Genomic DNA, 19,287 nt, shown 5'->3' on the forward strand with positions numbered 1-19,287 from the left:
GGCATCTCTTTAGGAGTTCCAAATCCCCTTCTGGATGTGTTTAGTGATCTTCATCTACACTAATGGCTCCAGAGTGTGGGGATGGCTTGGCTTGGGACAGAGGAGCAGGTCTGCTCTGGCTGCTGTGATGGCTGAGCACCTCTAGGCACTGCTGGACTGCTGCCATGCACTGCCCAGCACGAAGGACTCAGCACCCATTTCAGCTGACCCCCAGGCCCTTATGGGCCAGTAGTAGTTCAGTTGAGCTGAGCAGAGGCAGGAGGCATTGCAGCCATTCCAAGGAAAGCTGTTCCTGTTCAGGCTGCCAGTTTTACTCTTGACTCACACCCAATTCAGATGTGTGATGTGAGCTGATGGTCTGCGCAGCTGCTGCAGCAGTAACCTCAAGGGAAGCAGGCAGGGGCTGTATGTGCAGGCCTCACACCAGGGGTTCTGCCAGCTGCAGGCAACTGGCATATATAACCCAGTACTATGAATGTAAAATCAACTTTCTGCCCTTTGCTCACTTTCCCTGTGAGCTAGAGACTTACGAAGTGAGCTGAAAAGGCTCAGTAAGGGTCACAGAGAAAGCTGCTTTGAGACAATGCACTCTGACTCAGTTGGAGGGACAGAGGGAAGAGAGGCGCTTTCCACAGTGATTCAGGAAAGGTTTGTGCCTTCATTACCACTAACAGCTCTCAGGGGTGTTCTCACCGAGAAGAACAATTCAGTTCAGATTTCAGATGCACAGATTGCAAATAAGAGCATTGAAGGTGATAGTACCTTGAAAACACCACATGGTGCTTGCTTAGGAGCTCAGCCCAGAGCTTCATTTATAGCTGGAGAGAAAATAGATTTTTAAATTAATTGGAAAGTTTTTTCAAGTGAAAAGGTCAAAGCCCTATTTTCAGGGGTGTTTAATGACTCACAGCATATTCACAGCTGAAGCAAGACAGAGCTCCTGGCTGAACAGGGCTGCTGAGAGGAAGTTAGCTTCAACCAGGGAAGAATTCCTACTGCAAGGCCTGTTAGATAACTAAGTGGCATTACATTTTTTTGTTTTAAAATGCAGAACTTTAAGACAAGATGTCTATTACTCCTTTATACACGTAAGAGTTTCAAATGTGTTTATTTTCATTATAGTCTTTTCTCTATACTTAGTAGTAAAGCCATCTATCCTGTAAGTCTCTGCCGTGAAACGAGGTGTTCATGTATATAAATAAAAGCAAAAAAACCACGAGTTGCACACACAGGTGTGCTCCTCAGCCCTCAAAGTAGAGAATCACAGCAAAGTAACACAAGAACGACAAGGATATGTTAATGTCAACAAAGATGAATCACCTCTGGACAAGGGGGATGGGGAAGAAGAGAATTAAGGTGGCCCAAAGCCAATCTAAGACTAATTATCAAGGTAAAAACGACCCTTGAGGGACCTCACATGCTATTGTCTGACCACCTTGGTATAGTGAACTGATAAGAGCATGTGCAGAAAAGCACTGGTTAAGTTGACCGATTAACAAGTTTTGTACAACTTCTTTGTTGTAACTTGTATAAAAGCCTGCAAACTCCCCAAAGAGAGGTGCCAGTTTAGTGAACTATCACCCAGCACCCCTTTCTGGGCGGAAGGGGACTAAACGTGAGCAGGTGGACCTCAGCTCTGGGTGCTCGTTGGCTCCTGCACCAGGTACAGACCCAAACCCTGACTGAGGAACAACACAGGTAGTTCATGCAAAGCCATCTGTGTCACCCAGATCTAGAAATTCATGTCAAAAGACAGACAGAACAGACACCATCAGACAAGATTTCAGTACAACCAGGTAGTACATTTCTTTCCTTATAAACTGAATGTAAGTCAGTTCTAAGCAACACCATCTTCCTATGAGTCCTATGGCCTCAAGCTGCAAAAGCCATGCTTAAATTTTAGTTTAAGAGAACCTAGGACACCTTGCACATTTTTAGGTAGCGACATGAAGATTTCCAAGCTCTTCATTGAAATGCAACCCCCTTGGGACTAGGGAGCTGCTGTGAATCATTGGTACCAATGCAAAATACAGCATTTTGGGAGAGGGTTTGAGAATAAGTTACCCAAAAGGGGTTCAGCCACGCACAAAGGAAAAATTTCAGGCTGTAATATGGTCAAGCCACTAAATGGGAAAGTGAATTCTTAGTGGCACTAAAGGTACTAGCACTGAGTTGTGCTGCTCAAAGTGGCACCTTTGGACGCTGAGCTGCTCCAGCTAAGGCAGTGCTCTGCCATCACAGCTGCAGCTGTTGCTTTTCCTTGTGGGTTCTCATTTAATCGCACTCTCTGCTCAGCACTGATGCTGTGAAGACAAATGTCTGTTTAAACACATGGCAAAGGAAAAAGAAGCAGCATTCCTAAGGCAAGAATATAATGCTCCTGAAAAGAGATGCTACTTACCATGGTGACATCTCTAAAGAACTGGGTGGAGTCTCCAAGCCCAGCTACAGACAGCAGAGGAGCACTGGCAGCTAGTGCTCCAGCCACAATGTTTGGGTATTTCATCCTCAGGTAAGCACTCAGCATTCCTCCATAGCTGCCAAGAAAGGACAAGTTATTTCCTTTAACAGACAACTTATGCTGTAAGACCTCAGAAGTTCAGGCCAGCATTCACAGGCTCACCCAACCCAAGGTAACAAGAAGCTCATGAATATCTGTAGATGCCGCACGTGCTCTTGCATGCTCATGATATGCATGATGCTCATGGATATCTGTGATGCCTCATCCTCACATGAAAAGATCCAGTTATGGTCAAAGAGCAGCACACAGTGTTTTCTTACTGGCCTTTCTCCAGATGTTCACACCAGCTCTGGTGGGAACACAGCAGCTCAATTTACTTCTGCAGACAAATGTAAATCCTGCCTCAGTATTTAACTCTGCACCACCCTGAGCATGTCCCGACAACTTCACAGCAGAGCCAAGTGTGGCTCAAGTGAAGCTGTCACTGTTCAGTGGGGGAAGAAGACACACTGTACATTTTGCATACACAATAATAAGGACCCTGCAGGCTCTTGGTAAAGGGTGTCCCTGAACACGGCAGAAGAGGCAGCCCTCTCATGTCCTGGCAAGTGGAGAGTATTCTTCCTGGGCACACCAAATAGCTGCTGCATAGTTGATCAGTTACAGGGAAGGGGAGACATGAACAAATGCCACAAGAAAACTCAAAGCCATCTTAGTAGCCTCGGTGCCAGGGCCACAATCTACACATGGATCAAGGGCTGCTACATAGACCCAAGGTGACAGAACTTACTCATTTGCTGATGGTTGTGGAGTTATTCTGAGGCCACTCCTGGGGGTGACAAACGACATTCCCAAAACACAGGTTAAACCTGGTCTAACTCCAGGCTTAGAGGTACTCAGGCTCCCTCCCCACCACTTCAAGTGGTTGCAGTACATACCATTCCCACAGCACCCATATGTAAAACAGTTTGCATTTCTCTAGCCTTGGTCTTGGAAACAGGCATTAGCTGAAACCTGCCACAAGTAATTTCAGGTTAGTTTGGCAAAGTTATAAGCACCAGAAGAGGTTTGGGTTTTCTCTCCCTTGGGAAACACTGTGCTGCTCCAGCACTGCCATATTTCAGTGTCCTTCACGTGGGTTTAGTGTCTTAAGGGCTGCTGCAGACTGAGCCCTCATTTATACACACAGAGCTGAGTCTAACATGCAGCCAGCTCACAGGTTTTGCTGAATCTCTCTCCCACCTCCCCCTCCCAGGACAGCTATACTGTCCTGATAGTCACAGTACAAACTCGCCTGAGATCAACAGTTCAATCACCACACCACAGTGAGCTGGAGGCTTAATGATAATTGTTAGGTCAAGTGCTTTTTAGTTCACTGTGACTGAATTCGAAGCCCTGTACTTCTGGAAGCCTTTTGAAGGGAAGCATCCCTCTACTACAAGAGTCGGGATCCATCAAGAAACAAGGACATCACATCCACCCAGATGCAGCATTCTGGGGAAGGACTGCTGCAAGGAATCAAGGGGTAGCCATGCAGCAGGTTGCAAAGCAGAATTATGAAGGGGCCTACAATGAAAATGGATGGATGCTGTTAAAGAGGCTGTGTTTCATAAAAACCTGGGTGGCCCCTGGGAAGAATATTTCACCAATTATTAGTTTCCTGTATTTCCAACGTAAAATGTTCTGATCCTGCAGGAGGAATTTCTCATTTTCACTGAATCACAGAATATGCCAAGTTGGAAGAAACCCATCAGGATCGAGTCCAACTCCTGGCCCTGTGCAGAACACCCCAATAATCCTACCATGTGCTTGAGAGCATTGTCCAAACACTTCTTGAACTCAGACAGGCTTGGTGCTGTGACCACTGCCCTAGGGAGCCTGTTTCAGCGTTCAACCACCTTTTGGGTGAAAAACTTTTTCCTGATATCCAACCTCAACTTGTCCTGACTCAGCTCCAGCTGTTTCCTCAAGTCCTGTCACTGATCATGAGAGTGAGGAGATCGGTACCTGCCCCTCCACTGCCCCCCATGAGGAACTAAAAGACTACAATGAGTCTTCGTCTCCTCTTCTCCAAGCTGAACAAACCAAGTGACCTCAGCCTTTATTCATAAGGCTTCTCCTCCAGTCCCTTCACCTTATGGCTCTTCTTTGGACTTTCTCTAACAGCTTAAAGCCTTTTTTATATTGTGGGGCCCAAAACTGCAAATGGGACTCAAGGTGAGGCCACATCAGTGCACAGTACAGCAGGACAATAACCTCCTTTGACCAGCTGATGATGCTTTGCCTGATGCCCCCCCCCCAGGACATGGTTGGCCCTCCTGGCTGCCAGGGCATTGCTGACTCACATCCAACTTGCCGTCAACTAGGACCCCCATGTCCCTTTCTGCAGCTGCTCTCCAGCCTCTCGTTCCCCAGTCTGTACACAGTCAGGGTTGCCCTGTCTCAGGCGCAGAATTCGGCACTTGCCCTTGGTAAACTTCACAGGGTTTGAAATTGCCCATCTCTCTAATTTGTTGAAGTCTCTCTGCAGGGCCTCTCTGCCCTCGAGGGACTTGACAGCTCCTCCCAATTTAGTGTCGTTGGCAAACTTTCTTAGTATCACTTCCAGTCCTGCATTCAAGTTGTTAATGAAGTGTTGAAGAGCACCAGGCTGAGGAGGGAACCCTGTGGAACCCCACTAGTGACTGGATGTCAACCTGATGTCACGCCAATCACTACAACTGTTTGTGCCAACCTGTGAGCTCATTGCTCGCCCATCACATAACATGGTTATCCAGCCGTGGGTCAGACATTTTGTCCAGAAGGATACTGTGAGAGACTGTACGAAAAGCTTTGCAGATGTCCAAAATAATTACATCTATTGGCTTCCCTTGATCAACTAGGTTGGTTACCCTCTCCTAGAAAAAAAATCAGGTTCAACAAGCAAGGCTTTCCCCTCCTAAAGCCATGCTGGCTATGACCGATGACTGCATCATCCTCCACGTGTTTTTCAGTACCTCCCAGAAGAATTATTTCCATGATTTTACTGGGCAGTGAAGTGAGACTGACAGGCCTGTAGTTTCTGGGTCTTCCTTCTTGCCCTTCTTGAAAACTGGGACAATGTTCTGGATGACTCGTACATTGAAGAAGCTTAGAAACATCCAGTCGGGGTGCTTCTCCAAAGCAATCATAACTGGAGACTAATGCTTGATGGGAAAGCTGAGTGGGACCTGGTGATGAGCTCCTGGGAGCTGAGGCACAGGCACATCTGCTCTCTATCAAATAGCTTAAAACTCTGCCTTGAGAACTTCCTTGAGAGCCAAAGAGATCTACAAGAACAGCATGATTGTGACTGGGAAAGGATGCAGAGAAGGGCAGGAGCCCCCACAAACCTTACCTGCCTCCAAAAGCAATGACAGGGCAATTTGCAGCACCAAACTGCTGCTTAAGCTCAGTAATGAGCACTGCATAGTCAGCAAGGGCTTGTTCCACGGTGAGCAGAGCAGTCTTCTTCAGCTGTGTTGACTCAAGTCCAAACGGAAGAGACTTCCCATAGTATCTCTGAAAGGAAAGAGATACACTGTGGCAATGCTGGTCTGGGTCTCTGCTGCTGTCACCATAGAGCTGGGGTAAGTGTGCACTGATAGGAAGAGATAACAGAGCATGAGGTGTCCTCTAACTTGTTCATAACTGAGGAATGTCTCCTGCACCGGATACATTGAGACCTTCAGGACAGATCCTGAAGAGGATGTACAGTACGTCCTACTACTACACAAGCTACTTCAGTGTGTGCCAGATGAGCTCTCAGCGCGTGTCTCTCCTCTGAAATCCCCAACTAGAATAGGGAACAGGATAATCTCTTCATGACTAAGCTGATATATAGTAGATTTAATAGAGTAGTGTTAATAGACTAGTGTGAGAAAAGTTGGTTTGGGACTTTGCAGGCTAAAAAGACTAAACGTTATCCAAACAAAGTAACTCTCTACTCCAGCATGGAGTTCAAGGCTTGTAGAAACTACTTACAAAAGCAAATACACCATGGCATAGGTTTTACTGAAACAGCAGTCTGTATCCTGCAGTGCTGGTAGGCATAGCAGAAAATTATTCAGAAACCATGATTAACTAAAGAAGACCTGCTACTATGAGGAAAAAGGTTACAGCAGGTCTGACTCAGCTTCATGGCAAGAGTATTCCAGACCTGCAGAAAGCTGAATTTGGTAACAGTAAACAGAACAAGACTCTACAGTAAGCATAATGACTAAAATACTCACATGTTCAGCAAAAATGACAAGTGCTTGCTGTTCCTCTGCTAATTCAAATATAAAGTCAGAGTTCTGAGCAAAAGTCCAGATGTCACCTTCATTGCCAGCATAAAAAAAGATGGGTCCAAATCCTTTCTTCCAGAACTTTGCTGAGACAATTGAGAGAAGCAAATTAAAAATAAAAAATAATAAAAACAAACAGACAAACCAAACAGCACAAAACCCCCCCCAAAACCCTACAAAAAACATGTGCATGAAGTGACTCCATTTTTGGTGAGTTTGGGCAGGAGCTTAACAAGGAAGAACTCTGTGAACAGGCTGATTCCTGAGACCTGAGTTGGGACAGAAATGTGTTAAAAAGGTCAGGCTCCAGAAATCTTTCATTTGGGTGGGTGTAAATAAGAGCTTCCATGAGATCAGCACATGGCCTGAAACTTCCACTTCTGCCTGAAAATAACTAAAATCTCGAGTTCTGCAAGTCATTTGCAAACAGTTGCTCCCCAAAAGAGCAATTTCCCTTTTCAGCCCAACTTATCCTAAACACTTGCACTGATCAATTTTCCCACAAAATTGACATTAGGGAATTGCTTGCATCTTTCCGCTGCTCCTGCTGTCACACAAAGCTGTAAATTACATATCACAGGATGGTTTGAGTTGGGAGGAAGACCCAACTTGAACTAGAAGACCATCCAGTTTAAGCCCCCCTGCCATGGGCAAGAACACCTTCCACTAAGCCCAGGTTGCTCCAAGGCCCATCCAAGCTGGCCTTGAACACTTCCAGGGATGGGGCAGCCACAGCTTCTCTGGGCAACCTGTGCCAGGGCCTCACCACCCTCACAGCAAAGCATTTCTTATGTCCAATCCAAATTTACCCTCTGTCAGCTTAAAACCATTGCCTCTTGTCCTATCACTACTGGCCCTGGTAAAAAGTCATCTTCCTCTTTTTTACAAGCCTTCTTTAAGTACTGAAAGGCCACAATAAGGTCTCCCTAGAGCTTTCTCTTCTCCAGGTGAACACCCCCAGCTCTGCCAGTCTGTTTCCAGAGCAGAGGGGCTCCAGCCCTTGGAGCATTTCCGTGGCCTCCTCTGGACTCGTTCCAGCAGTTCCATATCCTTCTTGTGTTACGGTTCCCAGAGCTGGATGCAGCACTGCTGGTCGGGTCTCACTGGAGCAGAATTCCTCCCCCCCCCCCCCCGCCCCCGTGGGAATGAGCTCAGGACATGCTGTCGACAATATGCTGATATATGTAACACACACACACATTTTTTATTTATATATATATATATATGATGATATATGAAGATGAACTGCTTCATCCTCAGATCTGTTTAAAAGAGAAGGCAAATTGAGCTTAGCAGGACAAGTTGAGCCATGACGTCAATAATGGCTTATCTAAGAAACAGTTGTTTTAATGCTTGCTGACTTTAACAAACATTTGATTTTAGTTTAGTCATAAATTGCACAGGAATTAGGAGGGATAATAAATAGTTTTCTTCAGTGACAGACCTAAGACCGTCAGTTAAGTGTTGATTTCAATACACTACCATATCATCCAAAGAGACCCTCTGCAGAAGTTGTCCTACAGATGTTGCTGCAGCATGTCACGTGGGGCTGTTTCCATTAACAGAGAGGCCTGAATTTAATTCTTGGCATTCTCAACACAGACTTGCCAAAGACAGATTTGGCTTGGAATGGGATTTGAAACCTCTCATTAGTGAAACTGCTGCTCTTTGTTAACAAGGAGGCTGATTCTCTGTCTGTGCTGCATTTGCTTTGGGTATTAGGTAGATAACTGGCTTTTCTCCTGATATGCTTCATGGTTCCTTGAGTAAATAACCATTCACAGGAGCCAAAGCCAAAACAGACTGGCTCCCTAAAAAGGTATCTATTTTTAGATTGAAATCTTGGGGAACTGCCAGTTAAACTCAGTTTAATTCAGTTAAAGAGTATCAGATGCCCTGTTGTGAAATAAGTCTCCTTTAGCTTCTTGCTGATAATCTCAAAACTCTCATATTGCACAAAAAACAGTAGAGGGAAATGGAACTGTTCACAGGAATTTTAAATAAGAAACTCTTCTTAAACCAGCAGAACTGTAATGTTAATGTTTTGCTCCTCACAAATATTATTCAGCTCTGCCCAGGACACACAGATAAAATGTAACACTTTAAAAAGAAGACAAGTGAAAGTTACACAATGCTTTAAACCAGGTGATCCCAAGGTTCTGTTCAAAAAGGGCCACTTAATTAGTGAAGTCTCCCTTGTTGTGTTGCTGTTGTGTCCATATCTTTGGGCTGAACTGATCCACGAATTCATGACATACATGACTGGGCACAGGTGATGAATAAGCTGCAGAGCAACAGCTGATGTGAAGGTGAGCTGCAGCATCCGAAGCCCCACATGCAGCTGGGAGGCAGAAGCAGGTGGGCACCAGGCTGGGCAGTGCTCAGGGCTGCTGCTATTCCCAGCTCCACTTTTGTTCTCTCCCTGCAAATTGCTCCCCGGATTGCTCTGAGTAGGCAGAGTTGAAAAACATGTCACACTGGTTATAGAAATTGCTGTCTTTTTAGTCACATGCTGTTTAGAAAGGCCTTGTCTCTCTTAGTGGCACAGAAAATAACTTGTTATTTGGCTAGAAAGGAAGACACTGCTGGCTCCTTGCTGGCACTACTCATTGTTTGGCATGGATTAAGCTATCCACAGCTGCAGGGTTTTAAATAACACAAACCACCGACCCAAGAGGAGTTATCTTCACTCCCAAGAATGGTGGGTACAAAGCGCAACATTTCAGTCCCTATTTGTTTTTCTTGCTGCATTCAGAGCACCGAGTTGCTGTGTAAGAGATGCTGTGGTCAACTGAACACACATACACAACAGAGCCAGCTCTGCTGCAAGCCTGCAGCTGCTGCTTCTAGCCTGCTCTTGTTTCAGAGACACCAGTCCCCAAACCTGTCCCTGCACCCCACGGCCAGAACAGATAGAAGGCAAGGAGCGAACCTCAGACTAGTACGGTTTAGAAGGGACCTCAAAGGTTCCACCCCCCTTCCCTGTGGAAGGGACACCTTCTGCTAGATCAGGCTGCTCTAAGCCCCATTCAACCTGGCCTTGAACACTCCCAAGGATGGGGCAGCCACAGCTTCTCTGGGCAACCCGTGCAAGGGCCTAACCACCTTCACCGAGAAGGATTTCTTCCTAATACGTAATCTAAACCTACTGTCTTTCAGTTTAAAGCCAGTTCACTTTATCCTATCACTACATGCCTTTGTAAAGAGTAGAGGATAAGGGAAAGGAGAGAATAAAGACAATAAAGGGGAATGCCACACTGCAACGAAGGGCTGGCCCCCCTTAGCTCACACTGACTCCTGGATGTCCAGCGCAGCTCTCTGGCTCTTGCTCTGCCGCCGGGCAGGGGTGGTTAAAGCTTAAGCAGAATAAAATCCAGTCCGAGGCCACAGCACCCCCGGGGACCTACCCGACACCAGGTACCGCTGTGGGAAGGTCTCGTTGCCTCGGGTCTCGAAGCTGAAGTGGTCCCGCACCTGCGGATAAAGCCGCTCCTCCAGGCCGGGCCACACCGCCCGGGCAGCTGGAGGGGACACAGTCAGCACAAGGGAAACCGACAACAGGCATCGTCACCCAGTACGGCACGGCCCAGCCCGGAACCGGGGCCCACGAGAGCTCGGAGCTCCCGCACGGGGCTCCCGAAGCCGGCTGAGGGCTCCCGCCCAGGGAGGCCGGTTCGGGGTCCTACCCGGGGCCCGGGAAAGTCGGCTGAGGGCTCCGACCACGGCAGGGCCGGGGCTCTCCGGCCCGGGGGCCGAGGGTACAGGCAGAAGGGGCTGGGCCGGGGCACCCACCAGGATGCGGTGGAGCGGCGCTGGCGGGTGGGAGCAGAAGCAGGAGCGGGAGCGGGAGCGGGAGCAGCAGCGACCGAAACATCCTCACGGCACCCGCACCGCGAGCGCTCCCGCGCGGCCACCGGGCACGTGACCAGGCCTTGGCGTCACGTGCTGACCCACAGCCCTTCACGTGACCGCGCGAGCACCACCCCCGTCGCGGCCTCGCCATGGCGGCTCCCTGCGGGCAGCCCGGGGCGAAGCTCGCGGGCCGGACCAGACCAGACCGTCGCCTCCCGAGCCCCCTGGGGGTGCAGCGGGTCGCTGCAGGGCCCTCTGCGGGGCGGAGCGGGGTGCCGGGATGGCCGGCGGCTCTGTGTGCCCCGCGGAGGGCTCAGGCCGTGCCCGCGGTTCCCGTCCCGCCGGCAGCGGCCCCCGGCAAGCGGTGTGCCCTCCGTGCTGCCCTCCGTCATGGCCCCGGGCTCGGCGCCGGGAACTCGGCGTGTGGCTCGGAGGTGAAACTAGCGAGGGTCCATGTTGGCTCTACGACACCGCAGCGTCCCGCAGGTCCGGGGGGAGAAGCCGGGCACGGGACGGGGTGTCCCCACCCTGGCCTTGCTGTTGGTTGCTGCTTTTCAAACCACTGCAGCGTTTGCCTCCAGGTGCTGAATCGGTGCTGCCCTTCGCGGGGACAAGTGGTGGCAGCTCCGGTCCCTTCCGTGGCGTGTTTGGGTGAGAAGGAAGAGCTGGGGAGGAGGGAAAGCCCAGCCAGCCCCCAGGGGCCATGGGACCTGGGCTCAGTGCCCAGGGGAGGCGAGGGAAGTGAGAACGTAGCACAGGAGGAAATCAGGGTGAGGATCCACACTGGGGTTTGTCACTGAAGTGCCAGGGCCTGAGACAGGGTTAGAGATGAATCCTGTACTGTCCTGACTTGATAAAGGAAAATGCGCAAACCTTATACATAGATTAGTTAGATTGCTTGTGCTAAGTATGAACCTTATACATAGATGAGCTCAACTGCTAATGCTAAGCATTATTATGTCAAACCATATATTTGAGACATCTTTTGCTAAATCTTGTCTATTAAACTGGATGCTTAAAAAATTATGGTACAGTCTTGTGACTGTCAGCAAGATATTTTAGGAACCTCACCCAGGAACCTTGCCCAACCTAGACCTGGGCTCTGGCCAAGCCCTGGTCTTGGGTGGTCAAGAAGACTGTCACCAGGTGTTTTTGCATGACAAAATATGCAAATGATTCTGACTGCATCTTTGCTGTGGACCTCCTCACAGTGAAGATGGAGACCTCACCTGCAAGTGGACACACTGTGTAGATTTCCCAGTTATCAGGAGTGGTTCTCCAACCCTTCTCTGTGACTCGGGGCTCCCTAGCGAATTAAGCGGTCTGGATGTTGGTAACGTATTGGCGGGGTAACTGGTGACGTATCTTTCTTAATCACTATTCTTTGCTTGTATAGTAATGAAGCATTACCTTGCTTAGTTTGTTGTCAAAATGGTGCACGTGCTAATCTTATTGCCATATGAAATGCATTATCTTGTTTCTGTGTTGCCTTAAGTTTGCTAGTAAAGTAAGACCATTACCTCTGTTGGTGTCTTGTGTCCTCTCTATCGCCCGTCAATTGGCAAAACAGTTGGCTCATGTCCACCTCTCCAGAGAGGAGCAGTGGAGTGATGGAGAGGCAGAGGAGAGGTCTGGATGATGCCCATCACTCTTGGCAGGAGGATGCAGGTGTGTGACAAGCACAGAGCATATTCCCATAGTGGCTCTAGAGGTTCTGCAGATGGACATACTGGGATGAGAGGGAGTTTAGGCTGCTCTGAGAGCAAGTACAGAGCAGCATGAAATCATGTTGTGGATGATTTCTCTAAGTTTTGGTTCCAGAGGGGAACCCCAGGAGATACCCCAAAGAAAATGCAGTGCTGAACAAAAGGGGGGATGGAGAAAGTTGTGTTGGAAACTGGGCAGGGCTGGACCTGCCGCCGTGGCTGTAAGTAAACTTACCGGTAACTATGATTAAGTTTGATCTTGTTATGCCAAGTGCTGTATCAACGTGCAAAAAAAGTCTGGGTTTACCCCAAAGGGTCAGTACATTATCAGGTTATTCAAAATATTGGAGAGACTTTATAAGGTGTGTGTGAATGTCATAGAAGTTTATGTTTTAGAGAGGAAGAGGTTTAGATTACTGAACACCAAAGGAGCTGTTAAAGGAAGATTTAAAGGATATGGTAATGCAGAAACAGCACTTTCACATTTCCTATTACCATCTGCAGTCACACAGTGGCAACGGCAGCATGGGAGATGGGCTTGGGTCAGGTGGCCCCAAGATAGCCCGGTGTCAGGTACGTCTGACCTGTCTTGGCGTGATGAAAGGACAGCACCAGGCTCTAATGGTGAGCAAGTGGCTCTGGCCAGGGCTCCTGTAGAGCTGATTTTGTCCTTAGGTTCCCACTTGAAGATGTACAGAGATCCTGCCTACTTCTTGTCTGAAACTTGATAAAATTTATTCCTGACAGACTGGTCACTTGATTGAAAAAAATGTTTTTAGTGCATTAGGACTAAAACAGTATTATGCTTTCTTTATGAATTTAGTATAATAAAAATATACTTAGAGGAGTTCTGAGCAGTATTTCAAGTACGTTATTTTTAAATTAATTTCCTGCCCTCCCAGATTTGGGCTTTCAGTAAAGCTTCATTATAATTAAGATTTTGAAATCCCTGATTTTTTAGTGTCTCTTGTTTTTAAAACTGTTTTGGCTTGGTGCTCCTGAGCAGGTTTATTTCTTGAAAGGATGAGGCTCAAGCAACTTCCTTCCCACCTTCCCAGAGAGAAGGCTGTGACATAGTAGACTCTTTTTCATAAACCACTGAATAGTCTTCAGAAGTCTTAGTTTAAAATCTGAAATGATACAAAGAAAACTAAACACATTAGCAGAAAACTGTTGCTTTTGCAGTGGAGAGGAAAGGCTGGAACTCATCATTGGAGTGGGTCCACTTTGGGCTCAGGGTGAAGGCTGTGCTGCATGAAGCAGAATTAAGACCTTGTTTTTAGACCACTGCTTGTCTAAATTCTGTCCTTAAGAGCTTTGCAGAGTTAGGCTACAAGTAATGGCAGTGAGGTCGTGTAATCAAGGGCTTTAAGGGAAGCAGAAAGGGTTCGTGCTCATTGCCAAGCTTTATGAAGAGGTTAGGGAAATCCAGGAGGTCACATGGGCAAAGACTTTCAGCCTGTGGTGAGAAAAAGCTTTTTTTACTGAAGCCTTTTGTGTAAACCAATCCTAATAAAATGCATTTAAAAAGACTCTTAGTATCTTCAGAAATGAAAGTACTAGCTGGTGGGTGGGACAAAGAGAAAAGGCTTTCCAAGATCTGTAAAGATAAAGAAACGGTCTTGTTTTGTCCCTCCCTGTAACAGTAAGTTCGGATACATGTCTGGAATAAAGACAAGTGTCAAAAAATACTCAAGCACACAAAACATCTTTTATTACAGTGAAAATAATAATAATAGTAATAAACTTAGCAAGAGGAATTAAAAACTAAAAAAGGATACAAAATAACTACTTTATCGGGTGGCATTAAAACAAATATTACGAACAGCATTTAATACAGTATTAACTAGTGAAAAGGGATACCAAAAAAGGATCTTAACACAGTATTATGGATAACACGATATTGGTTAGTAAAAAGGGAAACTAAAGGAAAAATACTATAAACATAAAAGGGGAGTTAAAGGAACACTAAAAGGATATTAAAAAGTTTGTTCTCTCAGTGCTTCCTATCAATAACCTGTGCTTACCCACACAGACAGGCCAGGGCTGTCAGGATCTGCAGCAGCTGGTCGGTGCCCGTGCTTAGCGGGCGTCCGCGCGGAGCAACACAGTCTCGGTGGTAGGATGAGGATCGCTCAGCTCAGCAGTCCTGACACCCCATTTTATCAGTTCCACATTACACCACGTAGGGCCAGTACGCAGTATAAGGTGATGCCTGAATGGCAGCCAAACACCGCCTAATCATGACCTCATGGCAACAGTCTGCACATGCCCTACTTGTAGGGCAAGGGGCGAGCGACCCCTGCCCACATAATCTTCCTCCCATCATCATCTTTCTCACCCCTATGGATGACCTCTACCATTGTGTTTCAAGGGTAGATGTATCTATCTTGCAATATGTAGCAAAACCAAGGAAGAACTCAGCTCTGATAATAGGGGATATCAGGCTGACTTGCTAAAAAGCACAATGGACCTTACAATTAGCTTGTGCCATGAAGTTACATTGTACCATACTCTAGCTGGTTTCACATCTTAATATGATTCCGTTCTCACGCCTCTATGCTCCATTGATCATCTAATTCAAAAGTACCCCCCTTACACTCCCCTGTCAATAATAAATTCATCCAAAGATGCTAAACTGAGAAGACAAGTCCTCCTTAGGTGTTACTTTATGACTGTCAGCCGTGGGCAGCTCCAGCTGGACAAGCTCCTTCCTTTGCCAGATCCTTGGCTATGGTGGGACAAAAGAGCAGCTTGCAATGACCTCTAGATCCGGACAGTGCAGTCCTGTGTTTCTAGATGGCTGCATTTGTATTTTGTTCATTTAAAATTATGTAAATCCTTCTTCTGTTTGCCCCAGGTTAACTGTTCCCAAGTTCCTGTTCACTGACAGTGGAGGGATCAGACACTTGTCCTCTATGAACTGAGCAGCATAGGGCACAGCGCTGCCTTTACCTGAATCGGTGTCTGTTGTCTGTGTCAGGTAAAGAACAGCTGGTGTAAGGAGCCCTGGGTCCTAGCTGGCAGGATGACAATGGGATGTTCTAACATTCAAAATAGGAAGAGGAGTTAAGCATATAGTCAGTTATAAACTTCACTATAAGTAGTAATTGTGTAACATCAGTTTCCCTCTTTGGAGGAAGTAGGATCAGTGTATCTTCATTTACAAAAATTCCCAGAGCGCTTCTGAGATCCAGCAATAATTCTGTGCTCAGAGGCATGCCAGCAGTCCTGCCTTGCTGCTCAGCTTGGGCGCTCTCTAGGGCAGCAGTGGAGGTGTCGAGGCAGCTGTGTGGCTTGGCTCCCTGGTGAGCCATGGCTGAGACCAAGGTCTGTCAGTGCTCACCCGTGTAACTCCTGAGAGTGCATCCCCCCGGCCGCTCTGCTTGCTCTTGTGGGTCCTGGCAGCACTGCCTGGCTCCACTTCCTGTGTTTCTCTGGCTGCTTGCAGTGGCAGCACGGAACAGCATTGAGACTTGGAGCAGTGTTGCTGAGAGTGAGGAGTGTATTTGGACACCGCATTCTCTCCCTTTCCTTGCTTTCAGCTGGCAGCCCAGGAGCATTACTGGGACAAAAAAAATGCAAATTTATGTTGGAAGAGGACCCTCCAACACGTGGAGCAAGTGGAGAAAAATATGGGAGAAGGTGTTCAAGGATTCAAAAAGAGCATTGGACATTGGCCTGTTTGTACTGCAGATGTGGGAAGCAGGCCCTGTAATTGTAGTGAGGCCAAGGTTACCTGGCCACTTCATCTTGTGTATGCCCAGGTCAGAGGTAGGAGAAGGGGGCACTCCCTCCCTGATCAGGTGCTCCCTTTCTGGGCACGGCTTTGTGCCATTGCATAAAGACCAAGCCCAGGGAGCCGAGCCAGCTAAAAAAAGAGTTCTGCTTTCTTCCTCTTGAAGTAATTTTATGAGGGATTGGTCTTCAGATCTGGCTCACAGGAGAGTCCGTGCAGAGGCTGCTGCCAGCACAGGAGGAAAGGCAGGACAGCTGAAGCAGGGGAAGGTGAGGCTGTACCTTCGAGCAACAGCTGGATTTCTTCAGGGTTGCAGAATTGGTGTAGCCCAGGAAAACACTGTGGGGCAGGTCTCTTGGCTCACAGAGGATGTGATGTAGAAGGCTGCAGTGTCTGACTGGAAGAACTTAACCCTAATCTTTTTTTTGGCCTGGCGGATGTCAGAGGAAAGGTTTGGCCTTGTCTTTTGGTGCTCCTATCCCTATAAAGCACTGGGTGGATGTTCCTGGGGCCGTGCTAGATGCTGTCTTGAGCCAGAGCTCAGTATGGTGGCACAGGAGGGACAAAGAAGTCATGTCTCTGCAGAGGGCAGGGAGCAGCACAGTGCTGAGCCTGAGGTGCAGAAGGCATGGTACGATTTGTGCCAGCCAGGTGACCAAGTGGTAGCGTCAGTCCATGTGCAGGCTTGCCAGAGCTGCACAAAGTGGTGTTACAGCACTAGCCTCCTCATAAGATTTTTCAGGTTTGGTGGCACAGTGACCGTGATGTGGCAGTTTGCTGAGGAGGGATGTGGCTGCGCAGCTCAGCAGGGCGAACTGCTGCAGGAAGCTGGGGCTGGGCCTCACAGAGCCTGGCCAGCATGAGGCTGCCTCCATTGGCCACCCCTGTTCTCTGGACCAACACCATGCCAGAGTGGCAGACTGTGGCTCTGGACCCTGCACCCTCAAGAGATGCCATAGGCAGTGCACTGGGATGCACCAAATCTGCCAGTGGCACTTGCTGGCAGGCTGCTGTCAGAACCCCCAGCACCATGCTGCAGGCAGGAGTGGGCACAGACTAGAGGGACCACCCAGCTGCTGTGCAGCCTGCAGAGGGTGTCAATGAGTTCTGGTGAGGGGCTCTGCCCCTCAGAAATTTCACTTTCACTGTTGGCTTTTCTTATCTTGAGCAGTCCATGCATTTCTGGCAAGTGTTCATTGCTCTGAATTTACTCTGCAAGCAATGTCTCCAATGCAGTTGGGAGTGGGGCATGGTCTGACAATGCATGACAGATTAGGTGCCACTTAGCTGTGTTTTGCAGGAGGGTGGCTGATCCATCTGTGAGTAAGGTTCAGGGTTGCCAAAAGCTAGGAGTGATTTTTGTAAGCCAGAAAATGGTAACTTGCCTGTAGGCAGGAGTGGGTGTGCAGGAGTGGGTGGGCTGTCCCTGCCAGGAGTGGCTCTTCGTGCAGGGCAACCTGTAAGCATCACGTTTTGCAGGCAGGAGAAGTGAGGCTAGGGTCTCCCTTGCACATGCCACCCCTGCCAGAGTCCAGGCCTCTCCCATTTCTGCACAGGGTGCAGCAGATCCCACATCTTGGGAGTGTGTCAAGGGACAACACATCTGCCTCTGCTCAGGCCAGCAGGCAGGAATGTTACCAGCCCTCGAGGATGTTCAAGGAAAACGTCCTGGAGGCAGTTGCTAATGGGTGCACATGGCTAGTGGGAGGAGTAGGCATCAGTGTGGGACAGAGTTCAGCAGCAACCTCAGACTTGTGTAAAGGACCATACTAAGCCACAGTGCCTGCTGGGTTACACAGCAACCAGATTTTTTCTTCTTTGGGGTATGAGAATGGTTCATGCACACAATTTCTCAAGCTATCAACGTACCCCTTCTTGTCAGGACCCAATTCGGTGGTGCTCTATTCAGTGTCAGCAATCTCCTGGTTGTCCCACATCTCATATTGACAACAGGAGCCACAGCAGATATTTCGGCACACATGGGCAGTTTCTGCACTGACTAGGGACTCCTTTTGAAGGTTTCTTACAGCTGGGTATGGTGTATTCTTGGTGTCTAAGAATGTGCAGTCTCCTACCGGAGCCTGTCCCACTGCTGGACCTTGAGGCAGTTGCTCTGGGATCTAGACTCTCAAATGTCTGCTGAAGGCAGCAGCACCTTCTGCACTGGGAGCACAGAATCACTTCCCCACATGCTGTTTGTTTTCACAAAACCATGCACCCCTGAGGTCTTGACTCTACTGACAAATGCGAAGCCAGAAGTGAGCCCCAAAATTGTCAAAGGCAGAACAAACACGTGGAGGTGGTGTGATTGCACAGTCTGATCGCACAAGATACCTTCTGAGGAGCACAAAGGGAATAAATATCTTGCACTGCACTGAATGACCTTCAGCATGACATCAGACTCTGCTTTGGAGGACACTGTGTTTCCCTGAGTTTAGGTCTGAAAAATACAGGTGCTTCTCAGCCATCAACACTGTCTGCTTGTTCCTGCTGCCTTGCTGTCTGGTGTTCATTCCCTTTAATGATGTGGACAGCAGGGCCACTGAGCCATCTGGCTATTGGCGATGGGGCTGCTTTTGTGTTCAGCTAGGCTGGGCCTGAGCCCACCTCCCTGCTTTGACACCTGCTGCTGCTAGCTCAATGGCTTGCTGCTCCTCTGCAAGCTGTGGGAGTAGACAGCTGCTGCCAGAGCGTGCTGCTTGTTGCAGGAAAAATGATCCATGCTCATAGATGAGACAGGACAATGTAGCAGGGTGTTCTGTGGAGCACAGCTGGTCACGCGGGTATGCAGCCTGTGAAGGAATGTCTGCTGAGAAAAGCAAAAGGAGAGGAAGGAACTGGGGTTCTCACTTTAGCACTGAATGTGACTCTCGATGCATATTGTGGAAGAAGGAGGCAGGAGGGTGGGCAAGGAAATCAGGATAGGTCACTGGGCAGCAAGCTGCGCCATCCCGCCTGAAGCGGAGACTGAACTGTAGCAAGGAGAGACATGCCTGGGAATGAATACTGAAGCAGATGAGGATGCATCCACATCCTAGTGTGAGCTTTTGGTCATGAGAGCTTCACCCCATAAATGGACTTGCCTGGCCAGCCTGTTGGATGTGCTGACACATCTGCCTTGTGAATGGAGTTGATTTCAGTCCCTGTTAATTCCTTTTCCAATTTCTCCTGAAGGAAATGGAGCCACGGAGCCATGGGTACCCAGAGCACAGCTTTGGGGTGCCA

At 48.3% G+C, this 19,287-nt stretch overlaps 1 protein-coding gene across 2 annotated transcripts in view; it reads right to left on the bottom strand.

Moving 5' to 3' along the window:
• Positions 1-10,783, bottom strand: part of DPP7 (dipeptidyl peptidase 7) — a 29,345-nt gene extending 18,562 nt beyond the window's left edge. For both annotated transcript variants that reach the window (XM_064677357.1, XM_064677354.1), the window contains exons 1-5: positions 10,558-10,783; positions 10,173-10,286; positions 6,712-6,851; positions 5,838-6,001; positions 2,402-2,537 (exon numbers count right to left, since the gene is read on the bottom strand). In XM_064677357.1, the coding sequence (XP_064533427.1) occupies positions 2,402-2,537; positions 5,838-6,001; positions 6,712-6,851; positions 10,173-10,286; positions 10,558-10,768 (765 nt within the window). In that variant the 5' untranslated portion in view covers positions 10,769-10,783. The remainder of the gene's footprint in view (positions 1-2,401; positions 2,538-5,837; positions 6,002-6,711; positions 6,852-10,172; positions 10,287-10,557) is intronic.
• Between the last annotated feature and the right edge of the window lie 8,504 nt (positions 10,784-19,287).

This window comes from Pseudopipra pipra, chromosome 20 (assembly GCF_036250125.1).
Source record: "Pseudopipra pipra isolate bDixPip1 chromosome 20, bDixPip1.hap1, whole genome shotgun sequence".
In the NCBI taxonomy this organism is placed as follows: domain Eukaryota; kingdom Metazoa; phylum Chordata; class Aves; order Passeriformes; family Pipridae; genus Pseudopipra; species Pseudopipra pipra.